Genomic DNA, 20,376 nt, shown 5'->3' on the forward strand with positions numbered 1-20,376 from the left:
CCTGCACACCTGCATGAATTTCCTGCATGCTTCTGTCCAGGCTGAATAACGCGATGAGCTCACTGTGGTTTTAACGTTCTTCGGGGCTCTGGACTAAGGTGGTTAAGCTCCTTCTTCCCTGATCTTTTCAATGTTTTGTGTCATTTTCACTCATTTCAAAGGTCTGTGCCTCAGACAGCTGGGTTGGTTGAATGAGGCTCTAAAGTCTGACAGCAGATGAGCGAGTGAATCTTCGATGGTGTAGAGTCAGAAACCAAAAAGTTAACAGCCTGAGTCAGGGCTTTGGGGCTCCAGGAAGAGCTGGGAATTAAGAGTTTACAAGGACAAGGAGGAAGAGGAATCCAACCAGCAGAATATGGCTACAAATGAAAGATCAGAAACACTTTGAAACTGTTTGATTGAAAAAAAAGGTGGTTAATTTCAGCAAAGTACTGGAGGAAATCAACAGATCAGGCAGCAAATGTGGAGAGGAATAAATAGACAACGTTTAGGCCGAGCCCCTTCAGCATGCCCAGACTGTGTACTACTCTGCTTAGTTGCTGCCTGAACTGCAGAGTTCCTCCAGCATTTTGTGTGTATTTGTTCACATTTCCATCAACAGTAGAATCTCTTGTGTTGTATATCTGCATTTGTAACAAGGTTCTACTTTGGCATTAGACACGCGGAAAGCTTGTTGACATTAAGTGTATTGCTTATGGGAGCTGCTTTCTGCATTAGAAGAGCTGCCGAGTTTTCTACACAAAAAAAAACTGAGGTATGGACATGGAACCGGTGCTTGCAGAAACTTTTAATGGCACCGTGATTACCCAGAAAGCTCTGCGAAGAATTTTCGCCGTCGATGAAACACCGATCGAATGCACAGGCTGTTCCCGAATATCGCGCATGCGCGCGGTACACAAAGGCCTTGAGGAATCGGCACCAGGTAAGAGATATTCCCCGGCTGCGGGTGGGGGTTTTCAACACCGAATTCGGGACAATTGCTGTGAGCTCCGGACACCGTGGGCCGTAATCCCGGGACAGTCCTGCTCTCTTCCCTCTGTCTCAGCCCCACGATCTGTACACGGGCCCCGGGGAGCTTCCGGCTGATGAGGGAATGGGAACCGATGGATCTCTCAGACAGAGCTGAGCTCCAGCTGTCTAAATGCAAGGATTAGGAACTCGGAGAAAGGGGACAAAATCTTTTACATCAGCTGTTGAGAAAATCACCTTCCTTCTCCCTCCAATCACAAACAAGAGAAAATCTGCAGATATTGAAAATCCAAGCAACACACACAAAATGCTGGAGCAACTCAGCATTAGTACACTTTTCCATAGATGCTGCCTGGCCTGCTGATTTCCTCCAGCATTTTGTGTGTGTTGCTTGTTCTACCTCCTCTTGTTCTGGACCTTTGTACCCGTGGGAACATGTTTTGACCCATTCTCTCTGTGAAGATAATGATATCAAACACCTTTGTCCTGAGCAACAAATAGCTTTCACATCACAAATGTGCCAGACTCCAATGAGACAGACTACTGCCCTTCTCTTCATATTCATTGGCCGTCAGTCACCTGGGGGAGGGTTCAGGGGAAATATTTATGTACAATACAGAAACTGGTATTACCTGTGTGTATTGTGGCGATGCAAAAGTTGCTGGAGAATTTGCAAGTGGGAGGAAGTGGAGTAATATTTGGAAATCTGACTTTTTAAAGCATCATTTAGCGAGCAAATCAGATATGGACGGTGTGCAAAAGGTCTGGCGAGAAAATCCTTCATAACCCTCTACAGGCCTGCTATATAGGTTGTGTGAGAGTGCAGATGAACACGATCAAACCCAGAGGAGATCAAAGTTCTCATTTGCTAGCTGTTAAAATAAATACCTCTCTATTTAAAGTTCAGTGTGCACATGTTGTTGTCAATGGGTAAAAACTGCACAGGCAAGATTTTTTGGCACACTGGTCATTACAAATTAGATGGGACATTGGTGGGAAGGTGAGGAGACTTCCAGTGTCCTTGACACCCTCACCTGCTAGGTATGCATCCAGCTGCAGCTTGTAACCCCGCACGTTAGGGAGTTGGAGCTGGAAATGGTTGAATTCCAGATCATCCAGGAGTTGGTGAGGGTGATAGATATGACATGAAGAGAGGTGAATTCTCACCCACAGGAATCTGGGTGAGAGTCAGGAAGGCAAATGAGGTTAATTAGCCATTGCAGAGTACTCTTGTTGCCATCCCACACAACAACACTTTAGAAACTGTTGGGGGGGGGGATAACCTGGCAGGGGAGTGTCAAAGAGCTGATAGGGGATTTGTTAGCAGAGATCAAATATCCTAGTGGTAAGGCTTGCTAGTGCTAGTGTGTGGTGGGGGAGGGGGGATGGTGGTTAAACTAAATTTGCAGAGGGGATTGGAGTCAGAATGCCAGAACAGATAGTGGAGAGGGTGAATTGAAATGACATGCATCTTTAATTAACATGAGGAGTAGAAATCTTTACATTACTTCTCTATCTAAATGTGCAATGTGTAATTTCTAGTAATTTATAATAAATAGTACATAGGACAGTCATTAAAACATAGAAATACAATTGCATCAGTATGAATTAATCAGTCTGACGACCTGGTGGAATGAGCTGTCCCGGAGCCTGTCGGGCCTGGCTTTTATGCTGTGGTACCGTTTCCTGGATGGTAGCAGCTGGAACAGTTTGTGGTTGGGGTGACTCAGGTCCCCAATAATCCTTCGGGCTTTTTTACGCACCTGACTCTGTAAATGTCCTGAATAGTGGAAAGTTCACGTCTACAGATGCGCTGGGCTGTCCGCACCACTCTCTGCAGAGTCCTGCGATTGAGGGAAGTACAGTTCCCATACCAGGCAGTGATGCAGCCAGTCAGGATGCTCTCAATTGTGCCCCGGTAGAAAGATCTTCCATACCAAACTTCATCAAGCATCTGAGGTGGAAGAGGCGCACAGCCACATGACACACAGTGGGTATGTACAGACTATGTGAGATCCTTGGTGATGTTTATGCCGAGGAACTTAAAGCTGTTCACCCTCTCAGCCCCAGATCCATTGATGTCAATAGGGGTCAGCCTGTCTCCATTCCTCCTGTCATCCACAATCAGTTCCTTTGTTTTTGTGACATTGAGGGAGAGGGTGCTTTCTTTACACCCAGACAGATGTTGTTCAGACAAAGTCAGCAATCAAATGGTTGAGCATGGTGTGATGAATGTGCTGAGCTGTGTATATCACAATGCAGGAAACGTCATAGGAAAGCCAGATGAGCTCAGGACAGGGAATCATGATATTGTAGCCATTACTGGGACTTGGTTGCACCCAACAGTCTGAGGGATTTAGAGGAACACATTTCTAGAGAGATTGCACCCCATGCCAAGAAACAAAGGTGGATTCAGTAAGTGATTATAACTTTCCATATGTTGACTGGGACTCCCATACTTAAAAGGAGTAGATGGGGTAGAGTTTGTCAAATGTGCCCCTAATTAGGGCTGGTGACAGAAATTAGTGATTATAATGCTATTAGATCTAAAGTAATTATGGAAAAAGAGAGGTCTAGACCATGAGTTGAGATTCTAAATTGGAGAAAGGTTAATTTTGATGGTATCAGAAAGGATCTAGAGGAACAGATTTGTCGAGAGATTGCAGAATATGCCAAGAAACAAATATTGATATAGTAAGCAATTTTAACTTTCCAAATATTGACTGGGTCTCCCATACTGTCAAAGGTCTAGCTGGGGTAGAGTTTGTCAATTGTGTCCTCAATCAGCATGTAGAGTTCCCAATGTAGAAGTGTGCAATAAGCTGTTAGGAAATGATCCAGGGCTGGTGATGGAAATTAGTGTATGGAAACACTTTGTATCTAGTGATCATAATGCCATGAGATTTAAAGTAAATATGGAAAAAGAGAAGTCAGGACCACGGGTTGAGATTGTAAATTGGAGAAAGGTCAATTTTAATGGTATCAGAAAGGATCTGACAAGTGCGGTTTGTGACAGGCTGTTTTCTGGCAAAGGAGTACTTGGTAAGTGGGAATTCTTCAGAAGTGCAATCTTGAATGTGCAGAGTTTGTGTGTGCCTGCCAAATTAAAAGTTGAAAGGTCACTGGTGCAGGGGTCCCTGATTTTCAAGAGATATTGAGGCCCTGGATATTTTGTTCCTCTAAATGCCTCAGACTTTTGGGTGCAACCAAGAAACATTAATGGTTACAAACCATAATTCAATGCCCTGAGCATATCTCATTTTTTTTTTTTAGTTGTCTTCTGTAAGTTTTAAAAATCTTTGCAATAGTTTTTGTTCTATTATTTGCCCTCTCTGGCTTTTATGTTGGCTTTGGCTTCTCATTTCAGCCATGGTTGTGTCCTCCTGCCTTTACAATGCTTCCATTTCTTTGGGATGTATCTATCACTCACCTCCCAAATTGCTCCCAGAAACTCCAGCCTTTGCTGCTCTGTTGTCATTCCTACCAGTTTCCCCTGACAATCAAATTTGCCCAGCTTCTCTGTCATAGAGACATGGAGAAGTTCCATGAAACAGGCCATTTGGCCCATTTAGACAATGCCAAAAATATGTAAACTCTAATGCAATGTCCTACACTGGGACCACAGCCCTCCATACCCCTACCATCCAGGTACCTATCCAAACTTCTCTTAAATGGTGAAATCGAGCTGGCATGAATCACTTGTGCTGGCATCTCATTCCACACTGTCACGAGCATTTCAGTGAAGAGTTTTTTCACATGTTCCCCTTGACCTTTCACCTTCCTCACTTACCCATGACCTCCAGTTGTTGTCCCACCCAACCTCAGTGGAAAAAGTCTGCTGCATTTACCCTATCTCTACCTTCATAATTGTGTATACTTCCAACAAATCCTCAGAGCAATGTATAATTTCCTTGTTTATGTTTAGAGCGTTTTTTACGTGTATAAGATGATGAGGGGTATTGATCATGTGGATAGCCAGAGGCTTTTTCCCAGTGCTGAAATGGCTAACGTGATGGGGCACAGTGTTAAGGTGCTTGAAAATATGTACCAATGGGATGTCAGGGGTAAGTTTTGCACACAGAGAGTAGTGGATGCATGGAATGCACGGCCAGCAGCAGTGGTAGAGGCAGATACAATAGGGTCTTTTAAGAGACTCGGATAGGTACATGGAGCTTAGAAAAATAGAGGGCTATGATTTAGGGAAATTCCAGGCAGTTTCTAGAGTAGGTATGAGGATTGGCAGAACATTGTGGGCCGAAGGGCCTACAATATGTTGTAGATTTCTCATTCCTATGTTAAACAGCAAAACAACATTGGCTGTTCTCCAATCCTCTGGTACCTCCCCCTATCACTACGGAAGATTTAATCATCTCTGCTAGGGGCCTCAACAATTTCTGCACTTAACTCCCGTAGAGTCTGAGGGAGCACCTTGTCATGCCCTGGAGATTTATCCACCCTAATCTGCCTCATGATAGCAAACATCTCCTCTTTTAATCTGTACAGGGTCCATGATGTTAATGCCATTGCCCACACTTCCATAGACTCTGTGTCCATCTCCTGGGTAAATAGAGATGATCTTCCCCGTCTGCATTGGTTCCAAACATGGATTACCATTCTGGTCTTCCAGAGGACCAACTTTGTCCCTTGCAATACTTTTACTCTTAATCTATCTCTCGAATCACTTAGGATTATCCTTCATCTTTCCTGTGAGGGCAACCTCATGCCTTCTTTCAGCCATCCTGATTTACTTCTTCTTTGTTCTCTTGCATTTATTCTTCATAAGAACCTACCCGCTATCCCTATTATGTAACTCCATTTTGTGCTCAATACCAATGTCTCAATATCTCTTGGAAACCAAGGTTCCCTATAGTTTCTATCTTTACCTTTTATTCTGACAAGCACATACCCGCTTTGTACTTACAAAATATTGCTTTGAAGGCCTCAATTTACGAAGCACACCTTTGCCATAAAGCAGCCTATCCCAGCCCACAGTTGCCAGATCCTAGTGTCATAATTCAGATCCATACCCTGAACACATCCACCTTTCCTACGATGCTCCTTGTATTGAAATATACAGGGCTCAGCATATTCACTGCACCATGCTCAACTTTTTCATTCCTGACTTTGTCTGAGGTCTGAACAACATCTGTTTCCACAACCCCTCCATTATCTGTTCTGTTATCCAGGCTCCTATTCCCCCTGCAACTTCAGTTTAAACACCACCCTACCCCCAACTCCCACCATACCACTCTGTCACCCCTTTGGCTTTCATCTCCCAGATCAATAAAAAGGAGGTGCATACCAGGTACAGGCAGACAGGAACAAATGGGGTACTTATGAAGTACAGGAAATTCACGTGAATACTTATGAAAGAAATAAAAGAAGGCATGAGGTTGCCCCAGCAGACAAGGTGAAGGAGAATCCTCAGGGATTCTGCAGATATGTTAAGAGTGAAAAGATTGCAAGGGAAAAAAATAATCCTCTGGAAGATCAGAATGGTAATCCATATAAGGAGACAAAATAGATGGGGCAGATTTTTTTTGCATCCGTATTTACACAGGAGATGGACACAGAGTCTATAGAAGTGAGGCAAAGCAGCATCGACTTCATGGACCCTGTACAGATTACAGAGGTGGAGGTGTTTGCTGTCTTAAGGCAAATTACCATGGATAAATCCCCAGGGTCTGATAAGTTGTTCCCTGGGACCCCGCGGAAGACAAGTGCAGAAATTGTCAGGGCCCAAGCACAAATATTTAAATCATCCTCAGTGTCAGGTGAGGTACCGGAGGACTGGGGGACAGCCAATGTTGTTCCACTGTTCAAGAAAGGCTCTAAAAATAAACTAAGAAATTGTATGGTGGTGAGCTTGACATCAGTAGAGGGAAAGTTATTGGAATGCATGTGCAGGAACCGGATATATAAGTATTTGGATAGATGTGGACTGATTAAAGATAGACAGCATGGCTTTGTGCACGGTAGGTCATGTCTAACAAATCTTATAGAATCTCTCGAGGAAGTTATCAGGAAAGTGGATGAAGGCAAGGCAGTGGATGTTGTCTACATGGACTTTAGCAAGGCACTTGACAGAGTCTCATATGGGAGGTTGCTCAAGAAGGTTCAGTCACTCAGCATTCAAGATGATATAGTAAATTGGATGAGACACTGTCTTTGGGAGAAGCCACACTGTGGTAGCAGATGGTTGCCTCTCTGACCGGAGGCCTGTGACTAGTGGTGTGCAATAGGGATCAGTTGGATCTGTTGTTGTTTGTCATCTATATCAGTAATCTGCATGATAGTGTGGTTAACTGGATCAGCAAATTTGTGGATGACACCAAGATTGGTGGTGTAGTGGACAACGAGGAAGACTATCATGGCTTGCACTGCTATCTGGACCAGCTGAGAAAATGGTTTGAGAAATGGAAAATGGAATTTAATGCAGACAAGTGTGAGTAATTGCACTTTGGTATGATCTACCAAGGGAGGTCTTTCACAGTGACTGGTCGGGCACGGAGGAATGTTGTAGTAGAAAGGGACCTGTGAATACAAGTCCTTAATTCACTGAAAGTGGTATCACAGTTAGATAGGGACGGAAAGAAAGATTTCAGCCCATTGGCCTTCATGAACCAAAGTACTGACAACAATAGATGGATGTTATGTTGATTTATAGAAGACATCGGTGAGGCCGAATTTGGAGTATTGTGTGCTGTTTTGGTCACCTACCTGCAGGAAAGATGTAAAATTGAAAGAGTTCAGAGGAAATTCACAAGGATGTTGCCAGGTCTGGAGGACTTGGGTTATTGGGAAAGATTGAACAGGTCAGGACTTTATTGCTTGGAATGTAGAAGATTGAGGGGAGATTTGATTGTGATGGAGGGGCATAGATAGGGTAAATGCAAGCTGGCTTTCTCCACTGAGATTGGGTGGGACTACAACCAGAGGCCATGGGTTAAGGGTGAAAGGTGAAACATTAAGGGGAACATGAGCGGAAACTTCTTCACACAGATGGTTATCCGGGTGTGGAATGAGCAGCCAGCACAAGTGGTGCATGCGAGCATGATTTCAACATTTAAGAGGTTTGTATGGGTACCTGGATGGTAGAGGAATGGGAGTAGACAGTTTAAATTGTTCAATGCAAACTAGGTGGCCCAAAGGGTCTATGTTGTAACTTTCTATGACTATGACTGTGACAAGAACCTGAAATATTACAAAAAATCACTCTAAGTACTCTTAACAGCTGTGCGGACCAACCATTCATCTCGGCAGGAAGTTTTTATATGGCGTTAAAACTGTGGCGCTTTAAGTTAATAATACATAAAAGAAAATCCCAGCTGCACGTCTTGAAAGACTATTTGCATGATAATGTTTCAGTTACTGTGGGGCCAGGCACTCATGCAGCTCAGTAGGAACAGGGAATAATACCAATGGAGAGAGTCAAACTGAGCCAAGGCATGAATTGGAGATGGCAGAAATGCCCCATTCTTATAGAGACAGGAAGAGCGTCAGGGAATTGATGGTCATTCCAGATGCCACCACTGTGCCCAGACAGAAGATGATTTCTCTGTCCAACTTGGGTTGAACCTCACTGTAACAGTGTGATACCAGATCAAACCGTGGCAACTCAAGTGATCTCATCTGAAATGTTGTCCTACACCCATTGATGGAATTTGTAAATCTTTTTACAGGTTAAAAACGAGAAGGAATTTGCTCCAGGATTCTCAAACACGGCATGCCAGTTTTGCTGCCTCTGTCTAGGTATTTAAGAAGTGGAGCAAGGGATTCAAACGACCATCCTTCTTGCTCAGACTGTGGGGAGGGATTCACTCGGTCATTTGACCAACTGGCATGCCCAACATTTGACAGAGGGGAAAGACCGTTCACCTGCTCAGACAGTGGGAATGGATTCACTCGGTCATCTCAATTGAAGGTACATCAGCAGGTTCACACTGGCCAAGGCCATTCATCTGTTCTGTGTGTGAGAAAGGTTTCAGTCGGTCTTCCCACCTGTGGACACACCAGTCAGTACAGACCGGGCAGAGGCTTGTCATATGCTGAATTTCTGGGAAAGGAATTCACTCAGTCATCTGACCTAGTGGCTCACCAGTGAGTTCACACCGGGGAGTGGATGTTCAGCTGCTCAGACTCTGGGAAGGGATTCACTTGGTCATCTAACATAATGGCTCACCAGCGAGTTCACACCAGGGAGCAGCCGTTCACCTGCTCGGACTGTGGGAAGGGATTCACTTTGTCATTTAAGCTACTGACACACCAGTCAGTTCACACAGGAGAGAAGCCGTTCACCTGCTCAGTCTGTGGGAAGGGATTCACTCGGTCATACAACCTGCAGAGTCATCAGCGAGTTCACACAGGGGAGAAGCCGTACACCTGCTCAGAATGTGGGAAGAGATTCACTCAGTCATTCTACCTACAGAGACACCTGCGAATTCACACTGGGGAGAAGCTGTTCACCTGCTCAGTCTGTGAGAAGAGATTCACTCACCCTTTCACCCTACAAAGACACCAGCGAGTTCACACTGGGGAGAAGCCATTTACCTGCTCAGTCTGTGAGAAGAGATTTACTCACTGTTTCACCCTACAAAGACACCAGCGAGTTCACATTGGGGAGAAGCCGTTCACCTGCTCAGTCTGTGGGAAGAGATTCACTGATTCATCCACCCTACAGAGTCACCATCGAGTTCACACTGGGGAGAAGCCGTTCACCTGCTCAGAATGTGGGAAGGGATTCACTCAGTCATCCAACCTACAGAGTCATCAGCGAGTTCACACTGGGGAGAAGCCATTTACCTGCTCAGAATGTGGGAAGGGATTCACTCAGTTACACAACCTACAGAGTCATCAGCGAGTTCACACTGGGGAGAAGCCGTTCACATGCCCAGACTGTGGGAAGGGATTCACTCGGTCATCCCAACTATTGTCACACCGGTCAGTTCACACTGGAGAGAAGCCATTCTCCTGCTCAGAATGTGGGAAGGGATTCACTCAGTCATCCCAACTACTGGCACACCAGTCAGTTCACATTGGAGAAAGGCCATTCACCTGCTCAGTCTGTGGGAAGAGATTCACTCAGTCATCCCACCTACAGAGTCATCACCGAGTTCACACAGGGGAGAAGCCATTCACCTGCTCAGTCTGTGGGAAGAGATTCACTGCGTCATCCCAACTGAAGGTACATCAGCGGGTTCACACTGGGGAGAGACCGTTCACCTGCTCAGTCTGTGGGAAGGGATTCTCTCAGTCATCCCAACTACAGACTCATCAGCGAGTTCACACTGGGGAGAGGCCATTCACCTGCTCAGTCTGTGGGAAGAGGTTCACTCAGTCATCCCAACTACAGATTCATCAGCGAGTTCACACTGGGGAGAAGCCGTTCACCTGCTCAGAATGTGGGAAACGATTCACTCAGTCATCCCAACTACTGGCACATCAGTCAGTTCACAGTGAGGAGTGGTCTTTCACCTGCTCAGAATGTGGGAAGGGATTCACTCAGTCATCCCAACTACTAGCACACCAGTCAGTTCACACTGGAGAGTGGCCACTCACCTGCTCAGACTGTGGGAAGGGATTCACTCGGTCATCCAACCTACTGGCACACCAGTCAGTTCACACAGGGGAGAGGCCATTCAGCTGCTCAGAATGTGGGAAAGGATTCACTCATTTATCCAAGCTACTGGCACACCAGTTAGTTCACACCGGGGACAGGCCATTCACGTGCTCGGTCTGTGAGAAGAAATTCACTCAGTCATCCTACCTACAGAGACATCTGCGAGTTCACACTGGGGAGAAGCCATTCAACTGCTCAGAATGTGGGAAGAAATTCACTCACTCTTCCACCCTACAGAGACATCAGCAGGTTCACACCGGGAAGAAGCCATTCACCTGCTCAGAATGTGGGAAAGGATTCACTCAGTCATCCCAACTACTGGCACACCAGTCAGTTCACAATGGGGAGTGGTCGTTGTTATGAATCCCTGGGTTTCCTTTGCTGTGGACTGTCATCTTAAGAGAGAGAGAGAGAGAGATATTAAGGCGAATCAGTCTGACTTACGGCTTGTTTACATCGCTCGCAGCTTGTTTAGTTTTAACTGAGGACACAGACACTCAAAGTCAGACAGAGATGAAGGAGAAAAAAATGGAAGGATCGACATAAGGGAACTGGTGGCCAAGGGTCACTGTTTAGAACTTTCCAATGCCCACAAGGGTGGGTTAATTATCGATTCAGCGAACGTTGAATGTGTGGTTGTCACCTCATTTGATCCATAGGAGTGGATCGGATTTGGGGTATCCTGTGAAGACCACACCCTTGCCTAGGTGTGGTGTGGTAATTCACTTGAAGACGATATGCCTTGTGACAAGTCACTTTTGGAGATAATTCGTATGTCGATTTGGAACGATGACGGATAAAATCTACAGCGGCTGTTCTCCACTTTTATCACCATGAACCTGTGGAATTCGACATAATTGCCTTCTCTCGATATTTACCCTGGATTACAAATATCTCTCTCTCATCATCTATTCTGTGGATGAACAGAACTTTCATACTTTACCATCTCAAGACTCTTAAGCCTTGTTTCCCCAGAGCTCAATAGTTTGGGAGTTATATTTACACACATATATACACGTAACACTGTTAACTATTGTTATCTTGCTTAAGTTACTATATTATAAGTCAATACTAATAAAGATAGCGGTTTTCACCTTAAAACCAGACTCCAGGTGTAGTCTATTGTTGCTGGTTCATTTCTAAAGCGTTACAATTCGTAACAAAATTGGGGCCTGCATCCAGGATATGAACAAATTTGGTGGTGTATTGATTGATTAATTATCAGTTTCATTGGGGAAATCTGTTTAGATTTATTTGTGTGTGGAAAATCAGCAGCAATGGATGTTAATAGATTTCTGGAACCACCAACATCTGAGGCATTAGAGGACGTCAGTAGCATTGAGTTGTTGAGTACTGCTAAAAGGTTCAAACTTGTTCCGGTGAAATCAACAATGAGGAGGGCACAGATGCAGAGGATAATAGCTGAGCATTATGTATCTGAGGGTGTGTTTAAACCGGAGGAGTTGGAGGTGTTTCATGAAAGTAAACCTAGTGAGCTTGAGCTCCCGTACAAGTTAGAAAAGTTAAAGATGGAGGCTGCGGAAAGGCAGAGGCAGTTTGAGGCTAGAGAAGCAGGAAAACAGAGGGAGGAAGCAGAAAGAGGCTGTTTGAGCTGGAAAAGATAGAGAGATTGCTGCAAAGGGGTCTAGTGTTAGACTCTAGTGATAAGTTTGAGGCCAGTCAGGAAGTTAAATTGGTACAGTACCTCCATTTGACGAGGCAGAGGTTAATAAATACTTTCAGCATTTTGAGAGGGTTGCTCAGAGTTTAAAGTGGCTAAAAGAGGCTTGGCCTATTCTCTCACAAAGTGTAATTAAGGAGAAGGCTCAGCAACCCTATTCTGCTTTGACAGTTGATGAAGCAGCTGATTATGACATTGTGAATGAGGCTGTGCTCAGAGCTTACGAGTTGGTCCCAGAAGCATACAGGCAAAATTTAGACATTTGAGGAAATCTGTAAACCACACTTATATATAGAATTTGCTTATGAGAAGTTTGTGTGTTTTGACCGCTGGTGCACATCTAAAAATGTAAATGATGATTTTAACAGCTTGAAAGAGTTGGTTTTAATTGAAGAATTCAAAAGGTGCATCCCTGATGACATAAAGACATACTTAGATGAAAAGGATGCTGCCACTTTGCAGGAGTCTGCTAGATTAGCAGATGAGTTTTCTTTAACTCATAAGGTTAAATTTACCCTGAGTAAAAGCTTCGAAAACAGTATCAGGGATAACCAGGGTAAACTGGAAATTAAAGCTGGGACTAGTGACAAGAGTAAGGATGAAGGGAAGCAGTTGAAGGAGAAATATTGTGGTCTTACTATTTACTTGCTACTATTGTAAGAAGGCTGGTCATATGATGCTAATTGTTCCATCCTGAAGAAGAAAAAGGAAAAGGAGGCAGCCCCAAATGCCTGTGATCAGCAAGTTGAAGCACTGATAAATCCGCAGGGTTCTGAACATTCTCTTGAGGCTCAGTTAAGAACTGAGAGGTCTGACCGAGTTGAGAGGGAGTCGATCGTTTTATGTCAGATGGGTTTGTATTAGTGAAGGAAGGGTCAGCCCTGGTACCAGTGAAAATTCTTTGAGATACTGGGGCTTCTCAGTCACTTATATTAGACAGCGTTCTAAAGTTTGGTGATGAGACTGACATTGGTGAGGTAAATCTTATTAAGGGTATTGGGGGCAGCATGGTTTCTGTGCCATTGCACAGGGTAACTTTACAGTCAGGGTTGGTTTCGGGACCTGTTAAGATCGGATTATGCTCCAGTTTACCAGTGGAAGATGTTACAAACGTTTGTACTTTGCTGTTAGGGAATGACCGGGCAGATGGTAAAGTTGTTCCTGCAGTGCAGTTGACAACTAAGCCAACCACTGACGATCCACAGATGGATTTTAACATTTATCCTTCCTGCGCAGTATCTCCAAGTATGGCTAAAATGTCTGCCAATGCAGAGAGTTCTGTGCAGCATGATTCTGATACCCATGATAGCCAAAATCGGGATTCAGGTTGTGATGAGTTGTCAGGGACATTTTCTGCCTTCACTGTTTCAACAGGATTCAGGTATGTCTGATGAGAAAGATTTATCCCTGTGTAGGAGGGAGTTTATAGCAGAACGGAACCGAGACCCTGAGATTGAAGCTTTAAAAGAAACAGCTCTCTCAGATGATGAGATTAAGAAAGTGCCAGTAGGATATTATCTCAAGGATGGAGTGTTAATGAGGAAGTGGAGACCACCTGCTATACCTGCGAGTGAGGAATGGGCAGTTGTTCACCAAGTTGTAGTTCCTAAAGTTCATAGGACTGAAAGTTTAACTTTGGCCCACAGTATGACCTCAGGTGGCCATTTTGGAGTGAATAAAACTGTAAACAGGATTATGAAAGATTTTGACTGGCCTAATTTGAGGAAAGATGTTGTGACCTTTTGCAGAACCTGTCACACTTATCAATTTGTGGATAAACCTAATCAGGTCACCCCAGTGGCCCCACTCCGGCCTATACCTGCATTCGGTGAACCCTTTTCCAAAGTTATAGTGGATTGTGTTGGCCCATTGCCAAAGACTAAAGCTGCCCATCAGTGTTTGCTCACTATTATGTGTACTGCATCCAGATTCCCAGAAGCAATAACTCTCAGAAATATTAAAGCTAAAACTGTGGCGAAGACTCTGAACAGGTTTTTTACTTTATTTGGTTTACCTAAAGAAATCCAGTCTGATCAAGGAAGTAATATTACATCTGGATTGTTTCAGCAGGTCGTTTATAAACTCGGAGCTAAACAAATTACATCGTCTGCATACCACCCGGAATCACAAGGGGCTTTAGAAAGATTTTATTCTACCCTCTAAACAATGATTAAGACATACCATATTGAAAATGGAAAAGAATGGGATGAAGGAATACATTTGTTTTTGTTTGCAGTAAGAGCGTCAGTACAGGAGTCACTGGGTTTTAGTCCATTTGAAATTGTATTTGGTCATAGAATGAGGGGACCTTTGAATTTGATAAAGGAACAGTGGATTGATGGGTATGTACATGTTAACTTGTTGGACTTGTTTTGAGTTTCAAAAATAAACTACAGCAAGCCTGTAGTCAAGCAAGACAAAACTTAAAGATTTCTCAAAACAAAATGAAGTGTTGGTTTAATAAGTGGACTTGTGAAAGAAAATGTTAGGGTGGGGGATAAGGTGCTTTCCTATTTCCAATGTTGACAAATCCACTTCAGGCAAAATTCAATGGACCATATGAAATAGTCTCTCAAATTAATGAGGTAAATTATGTTATTAAAACACCCAACCAATGTAAACCAACACAGGTGGCACACATAAATATGATAAAGCCTTATTTTGGCAAGCAGGCACCATCTGTGAGTGTTGTTGTCAAAACATATGAATCTGGCAACCCTGAGATTGAAACAATTGACTCGTCTGAGACTTTTCACAAGCCAAACATGGTCCCAGTTAGGGTAATGAACTCGGTTGTTCTAGAAAACATTGATAACAAGTTGGCTCATCTGCAGCCAAAGCAACAGCAACAGCTGAAGGAATTAATTCTGAAGTCCTGATGTTCCCAAGGAAACCATGGTGGCAGTACATGACCTAGATATTGGTCAAGCCAAACTGATTAAACAATGTCCATATCACATGAATGTAGAAAAGTGTAAATTGGCTGAGCAAGAAATTGAATATATGCTGAAAAATTATATTATTAGGCCTTCAACATCAAATTGGAGCTCACCCTGCGTTATTGTGCCCAAACCTGATGGTAGTGTTAAATTTTTCACTGATTATAGGAAGGTAAATGCAGTAACAAAAACAGATGCCTATCCTATCCTTCGGGTGATGATTACATCGATAAGATTGGAAAAGCTAAATTTCTTACAAAGGTTGATCTGTTGAAAGGATATTGGCGTGTTCCATTGACGGACAGAGGTAGAGAAATTTCTGCATTTGTGACACCTTCTGGGTGGTATGAATACAATGTTTTGCCGTTTGGAATGAAAAATGCTCCAGGAACATTCCAGAGAATGATTGATTCTGTAATTTGAGGGTTAGAACACACAGGTGCCTATATTAATGACTTAGTCACAGGGAGTGACACTTGGGAAGAGCATATCTCTGCAGTAGAAAAGCTGTTTGACAGGCTTTCCCAGGCCAGCCTTACAGTTAACTTAGCTGAGAGTGAATTTGGCAATGCCACTGTGACCTACCTTGGCTATGTAGTAGGTCAAGTCAAGTTGGCACCTGTTTAGGCAATTTCTGAAGTTCCTATTCCAACTGATAAGAAGGCTCTTAGGAGGTTTCTGGGAATGGTTGGATAATATCGTAAGTTTTGTAAGAACTTTGCTGATATTGCTCTTACTCTGACTAATCTCCTGAAGAAGGGCGAAAAGTTTGTTTGGACTGAGCCTTGTCAGGATGCATTTGATCAATTGAATGTTATTATTTGAGATGAGGCCAATCAATGTAGTGTCTTCAGCAAATGTATTTAGCAGATTGGAGCTGTGGGTGGCAACACAAGTCATGGGTGCACAGAGAGTAAAGGAGGGGGCCAAGGAGACAACCCTGTGGGGTATGTGTCCTGAAGGTGAGAGAGACAGAAGTGAGGGAGCCCACTCTTACCACCTGCCGGCGATCTGACAGGAAGTCCAGGATCCAGCTACACAAGGCAGGATGAAGGCCGAGGTCTCTGAGCTTCTTGTCGATACTTCACGCCTTCGTATGGCTACTGCTCTGCCCATGACTGCAAGGAACTGCAGAGAACTTTGGGGAACAGAGAACATGAGATAAACAAGCCTCCCCTCCATGGACTCTTCCTACACTTCCCCTGCGTCGGAAAAGCAGGCCGGGTACTCAAAGATCCTCACAACCCGGACATTCTTGCTGCAAACCCGCTCCCCCATCGGGGAAGAGATACAAAAGCCTTAGAGCGCGTACCACTAGGCTCAAGGATGGCTTCCTGTCTGTGGTTATAAGCCAAATGAATGATAAAATGGACTCAACCCTACAATGTAAATCAATGCATGACCCTGTACCATGTCTATCTGCACTGCACTTTCTCTGCAGCCATAATGCTTTGTTACAGTTATTGTTTTGTCGTCTATCAGTTCAATGTACTGTTGTAATGTACTGATCTGTGTGGATGGTACGTCAGGCAAGATTTTCACTGTAGCTCAGTATGTGACGATAATAAACAAATTCCCCATTTTAATTGTGTGGAAATATTAGATAGACTGAGCTTCTGCTTTGGAGCCAGAAAAGGAAACTTAACTGTTGTCATTTCTGAGGAATGCAGATAAATAGAAAAGGCTTCAATCTCTCATTACGATCTGCAGTAACTGGGATCAGGTGACCGGTGGTGGGTCTCCCAGAACAATTATCAGAATCAGGATTAATAGCACCGGCATTTGTCATGAAATTCATTGTCTCTGCAGCAGCAATAGAACCTCATTCTTAACAATAGATTTTAACAATTGTGATTTAAAATAAGAATATACATATTAAATAGTTCAATTATATAAGTAGTACAAAATAAAAATTTTAAAAATGTAATAAACTAGTTTAATTGTGTGGAACTATTTGACGGACTGGGTTGTTGCTTTGGAAATTCTGGAGTGAAGCTGAAGTTAACTGTACTAAACTATAACTAAACTTATGAGAAGCTCAGATAAATACAAAAGGATAAATTCTCCTATTAATGGGTCACACACCCATAAAAATTGGCTGCACTTCAGCAGGTAAAAACAGTGGAATGAAACATGATGAAAATATTGCAGAAAAAGTCATTGTCCACCCACAACGAGAGGACGTAACAGATCCGGATCTCACTGCCTTGTCTGAACAGGCGAAAGATGAAGCTACACGGACACATAGAGCAGTGACCGGAAGATGCTGCAGATCTGCGGGAAAAAGTGAACAGGAAATGGGATCAGGTGACGGGTGGAGGGTCTCCCACCTGAGCTGGTGACTTTGCTCCTCGCCCCTCACATGCTGCCCGACCCATCCGCTGCATTTTCCATATTTACACCAGATACATTGTCCCTTCATATCTTTCCTGCCCCTTTCCCTCCACCTTCAGGTCACAGAGTTACAGGCTCAATTCCCATTCCGATCCAACACACAATTCAGATCCAAAACAAAAATTGTGCAGGTTTCATTTAAATCAGTCCATGTTTATAAACACTAATTTCTATTCACATTCCTCCGGCCTCACTGGACAGCAACACTGAAACAGCAACACTGAAACAGCAGGAGGTGGCCATTCAGCCCCTCTAACCATCAACAAGATGACGGCTGCTCTCCCATCTCAGCCACATGTTTCTGCCTGATCCTCATTTCCTCGATCCCTCCGGTCTCCACACATCTGCCGGCCTCTGTTTTATGTGAGGACAATCACTGAGTCTTCACTGCCCTCTGTGGTGCGGATTTACAGACATTCACCACCCTCGGAGTGGAGACATTTCCCCTCATCTCAGTCCCAGACAGTCCACCCCCTTTTTCAGAGACTGGGATCCCTGGTTCAACCGGTAATGATGTTGTGCATTTCAATGTGTTCACCTCTCAGTCCTCGGTTCTCTAAATGAAAGGGTTATCACATTTGATCTTTCTTCATATGATGACCCACCACTCCAGGGATCAGTCTGGTGAATCTTCATTGCACTCTCTATAACAAATACTCTCTAATCTCTTTGTTAATCCTCTATGGAATTAATTTCCATTTTCTGCAGCCCCGTGTTGCCCCAACCACTCACCTCCCACCCCTGTCACTATTTCCACCTTCCCACCTCCCCCTCACCTGGATCCACCTCTCACTCCCCAGCTCTTGCCCCATCCCCACCCCTCACCTCTTTTCTCGGACTATTTCCCGTCCACTCTCAGTCCAGAGGGAGGGTCTCGGCCCGAAATGTTGACGGTCCATTTCCCTCCACAGATGCTGCTCGACCCACTGAGTTCCTCCGGCAGTTTGTTCTTTGGTCTGTGTGACTCGTGTTAGTGTGGGGAGCGGGATTTTACACCATATTCCCGGTACAATCTCAACAAAACACAAATAATTGTCACTTTGCCCGGACCATTGGCCCCGCTTGCAGGGCAACAGTCTGCCGGTGTTTGCCCCCAATGTGGTGAATCGCCACCACCGTGGGCTCAGACATTTCCACAGATGAGCCCCTCCTGTCCCCACCGGGACAAACATCCTGTCCGCCCCCTCTCTCACCGTCTTCATCCTCTCCCTCCCCGGGGAACCGGCATCAAACCGACGGGCCGAGCGGTCTCCTCCTACCTCTCAGCGATACATCAGACTCCGGCCGCAGGAGACGCTTCACAAACGCCCCAACTTCCCTCGGAGGGAAATGGAAATAAATCAAAAAGCGGACATTTACTTTGGGATTTGCAGCAGGGGACGGGGTAACGCCCTCTCGGCTGATCCGGCTCCACTATTGGGTGTAACCAGTGATTGACATCGCTGCGCACCAATGGGAATAGCGCAGCTCCGCAATCGATTCAGTTCCTCTGTTGACTGCTGGGTGGGTGGGTGGGTGGGTGGGTGGGGGGGGGGCGCGGCTCGTGCTCAGTAGCTCAGCCGTTAAACCGAAAATGCTCGAGCGTGTGTGACGTAAGGCACCGTGCTCGTGACAGCAGATGCAGATGCGGGGAGACCATGGGTGACGTCAGGCGCGTGCGGAGGGGCTGCTGGGTGACGTCAGGTGCGTGGGGGGGGCTGCTGTGTGACGTCACGTGAGGGGGAGCGCTTCAATTTTAAAACACCTTTTGTTGGGTCCGATCTGGAACAACAAAATTAAATTCGGGTTTCATCGGGACCGGATCCGGTGTTGTGAGATGTGTCCGGCTGTGTCGTGTTGTTGGTGGAGTGGGCAGCGGGGTGTTTGTCTCCGGGCTCTCCTCAGCCCCGGTTTTCACTTTGCGACCGAGCCCGGGCCGTGGATCAATTCCTTGTGGTTCTGCAGGGGGTTTGGGGCGAAGGGACAGTCTGTCTGTCTGTCTGTCTGTGTGGGTCGGGGTTATGAGTGGGTCCCGGGACAAATTAACTTGTAAACACCGGGCCATCTGGTGAATTGGATCAGACAGCTTCGCTCGCCTGTCCTTTCAGGAAACAACAATTCTCTCTTCATATTAATGACTGTCTAAACTTGCTGTGAACAAGATTATGTGTTACAAGATTGTGAGTTACAGAGTCTAGGACAGCTGTCACCGTCATGGGCTGCGAGTGCAGACAGGGATTGGGGTCACTGAGCTGTGCATCAGAGAAGGACACGGGTTTGTACAGCCTCCTGTGGGGTAGAAATGTCCACACGGTGAATTCGGATCTGCTGGCACATCGGGAGTCTGAAAGGGAAAGGGAATAGGGAAGGGGCTGAGCAGAGAGTTTTAACAGGGGTGGAGGGGTACAGGAGCTGTCTGATAGATCGTTTTAATTGTTTTTTATAATCTGACAGATGGTGACTGAGGAAGAAGCTTGTTGACGGAGGATATTCGGAGGCGAGCAGCTCAGACACGGAATCAGGAATTGAATTGAATTAACTTTATTTCTTACATCCATCAGGAGTAAAAATCTTTACGTTACGTCTCCATCTAAATGTGCAACGTGCAATCATAGTAATTTATAATTGTTTATAATAAATAAAACAGACAATGTAATATAGAGCACACTCAAGTCAGCGTGAGTTCATCAGTCTGACGGCCTGGTGGAAGAAGCTGTCCCGGAGCCTGTTGGTCCTGGCTTTTATGTTGCGGTACCGCTTCCCGGATGGTATCAGGAGAGTGACAGTGATGTGAT

The 20,376-nt window shown here is 44.8% G+C and overlaps 1 protein-coding gene across 1 annotated transcript; it reads left to right on the forward strand.

The window, feature by feature from the left end:
* Positions 1–870: 870 nt before the first annotated feature.
* On the forward strand, positions 871–11,652 carry LOC140206984 (uncharacterized). The gene is made up of 2 exons (XM_072275303.1): positions 871–922; positions 8,652–11,652. The coding sequence occupies exon 2, from the start codon at positions 9,092–9,094 to the stop codon at positions 10,949–10,951; it is 1,860 nt and encodes a 619-aa protein (XP_072131404.1). The 5' UTR covers positions 871–922; positions 8,652–9,091; the 3' UTR covers positions 10,952–11,652.
* The last annotated feature ends 8,724 nt before the right edge of the window (positions 11,653–20,376 follow it).

This window comes from Mobula birostris, chromosome 13 (assembly GCF_030028105.1).
Source record: "Mobula birostris isolate sMobBir1 chromosome 13, sMobBir1.hap1, whole genome shotgun sequence".
Classification (NCBI taxonomy): Eukaryota; Metazoa; Chordata; class Chondrichthyes; order Myliobatiformes; family Myliobatidae; genus Mobula; species Mobula birostris.

What these genes read in the sequence shown, in the direction of transcription:
- LOC140206984 (XM_072275303.1), top strand. Translation starts at nt 9,092, where the DNA reads ATGTTCAGCTGCTCAGACTCTGGGAAGGGATTCACTTGGTCATCTAAC.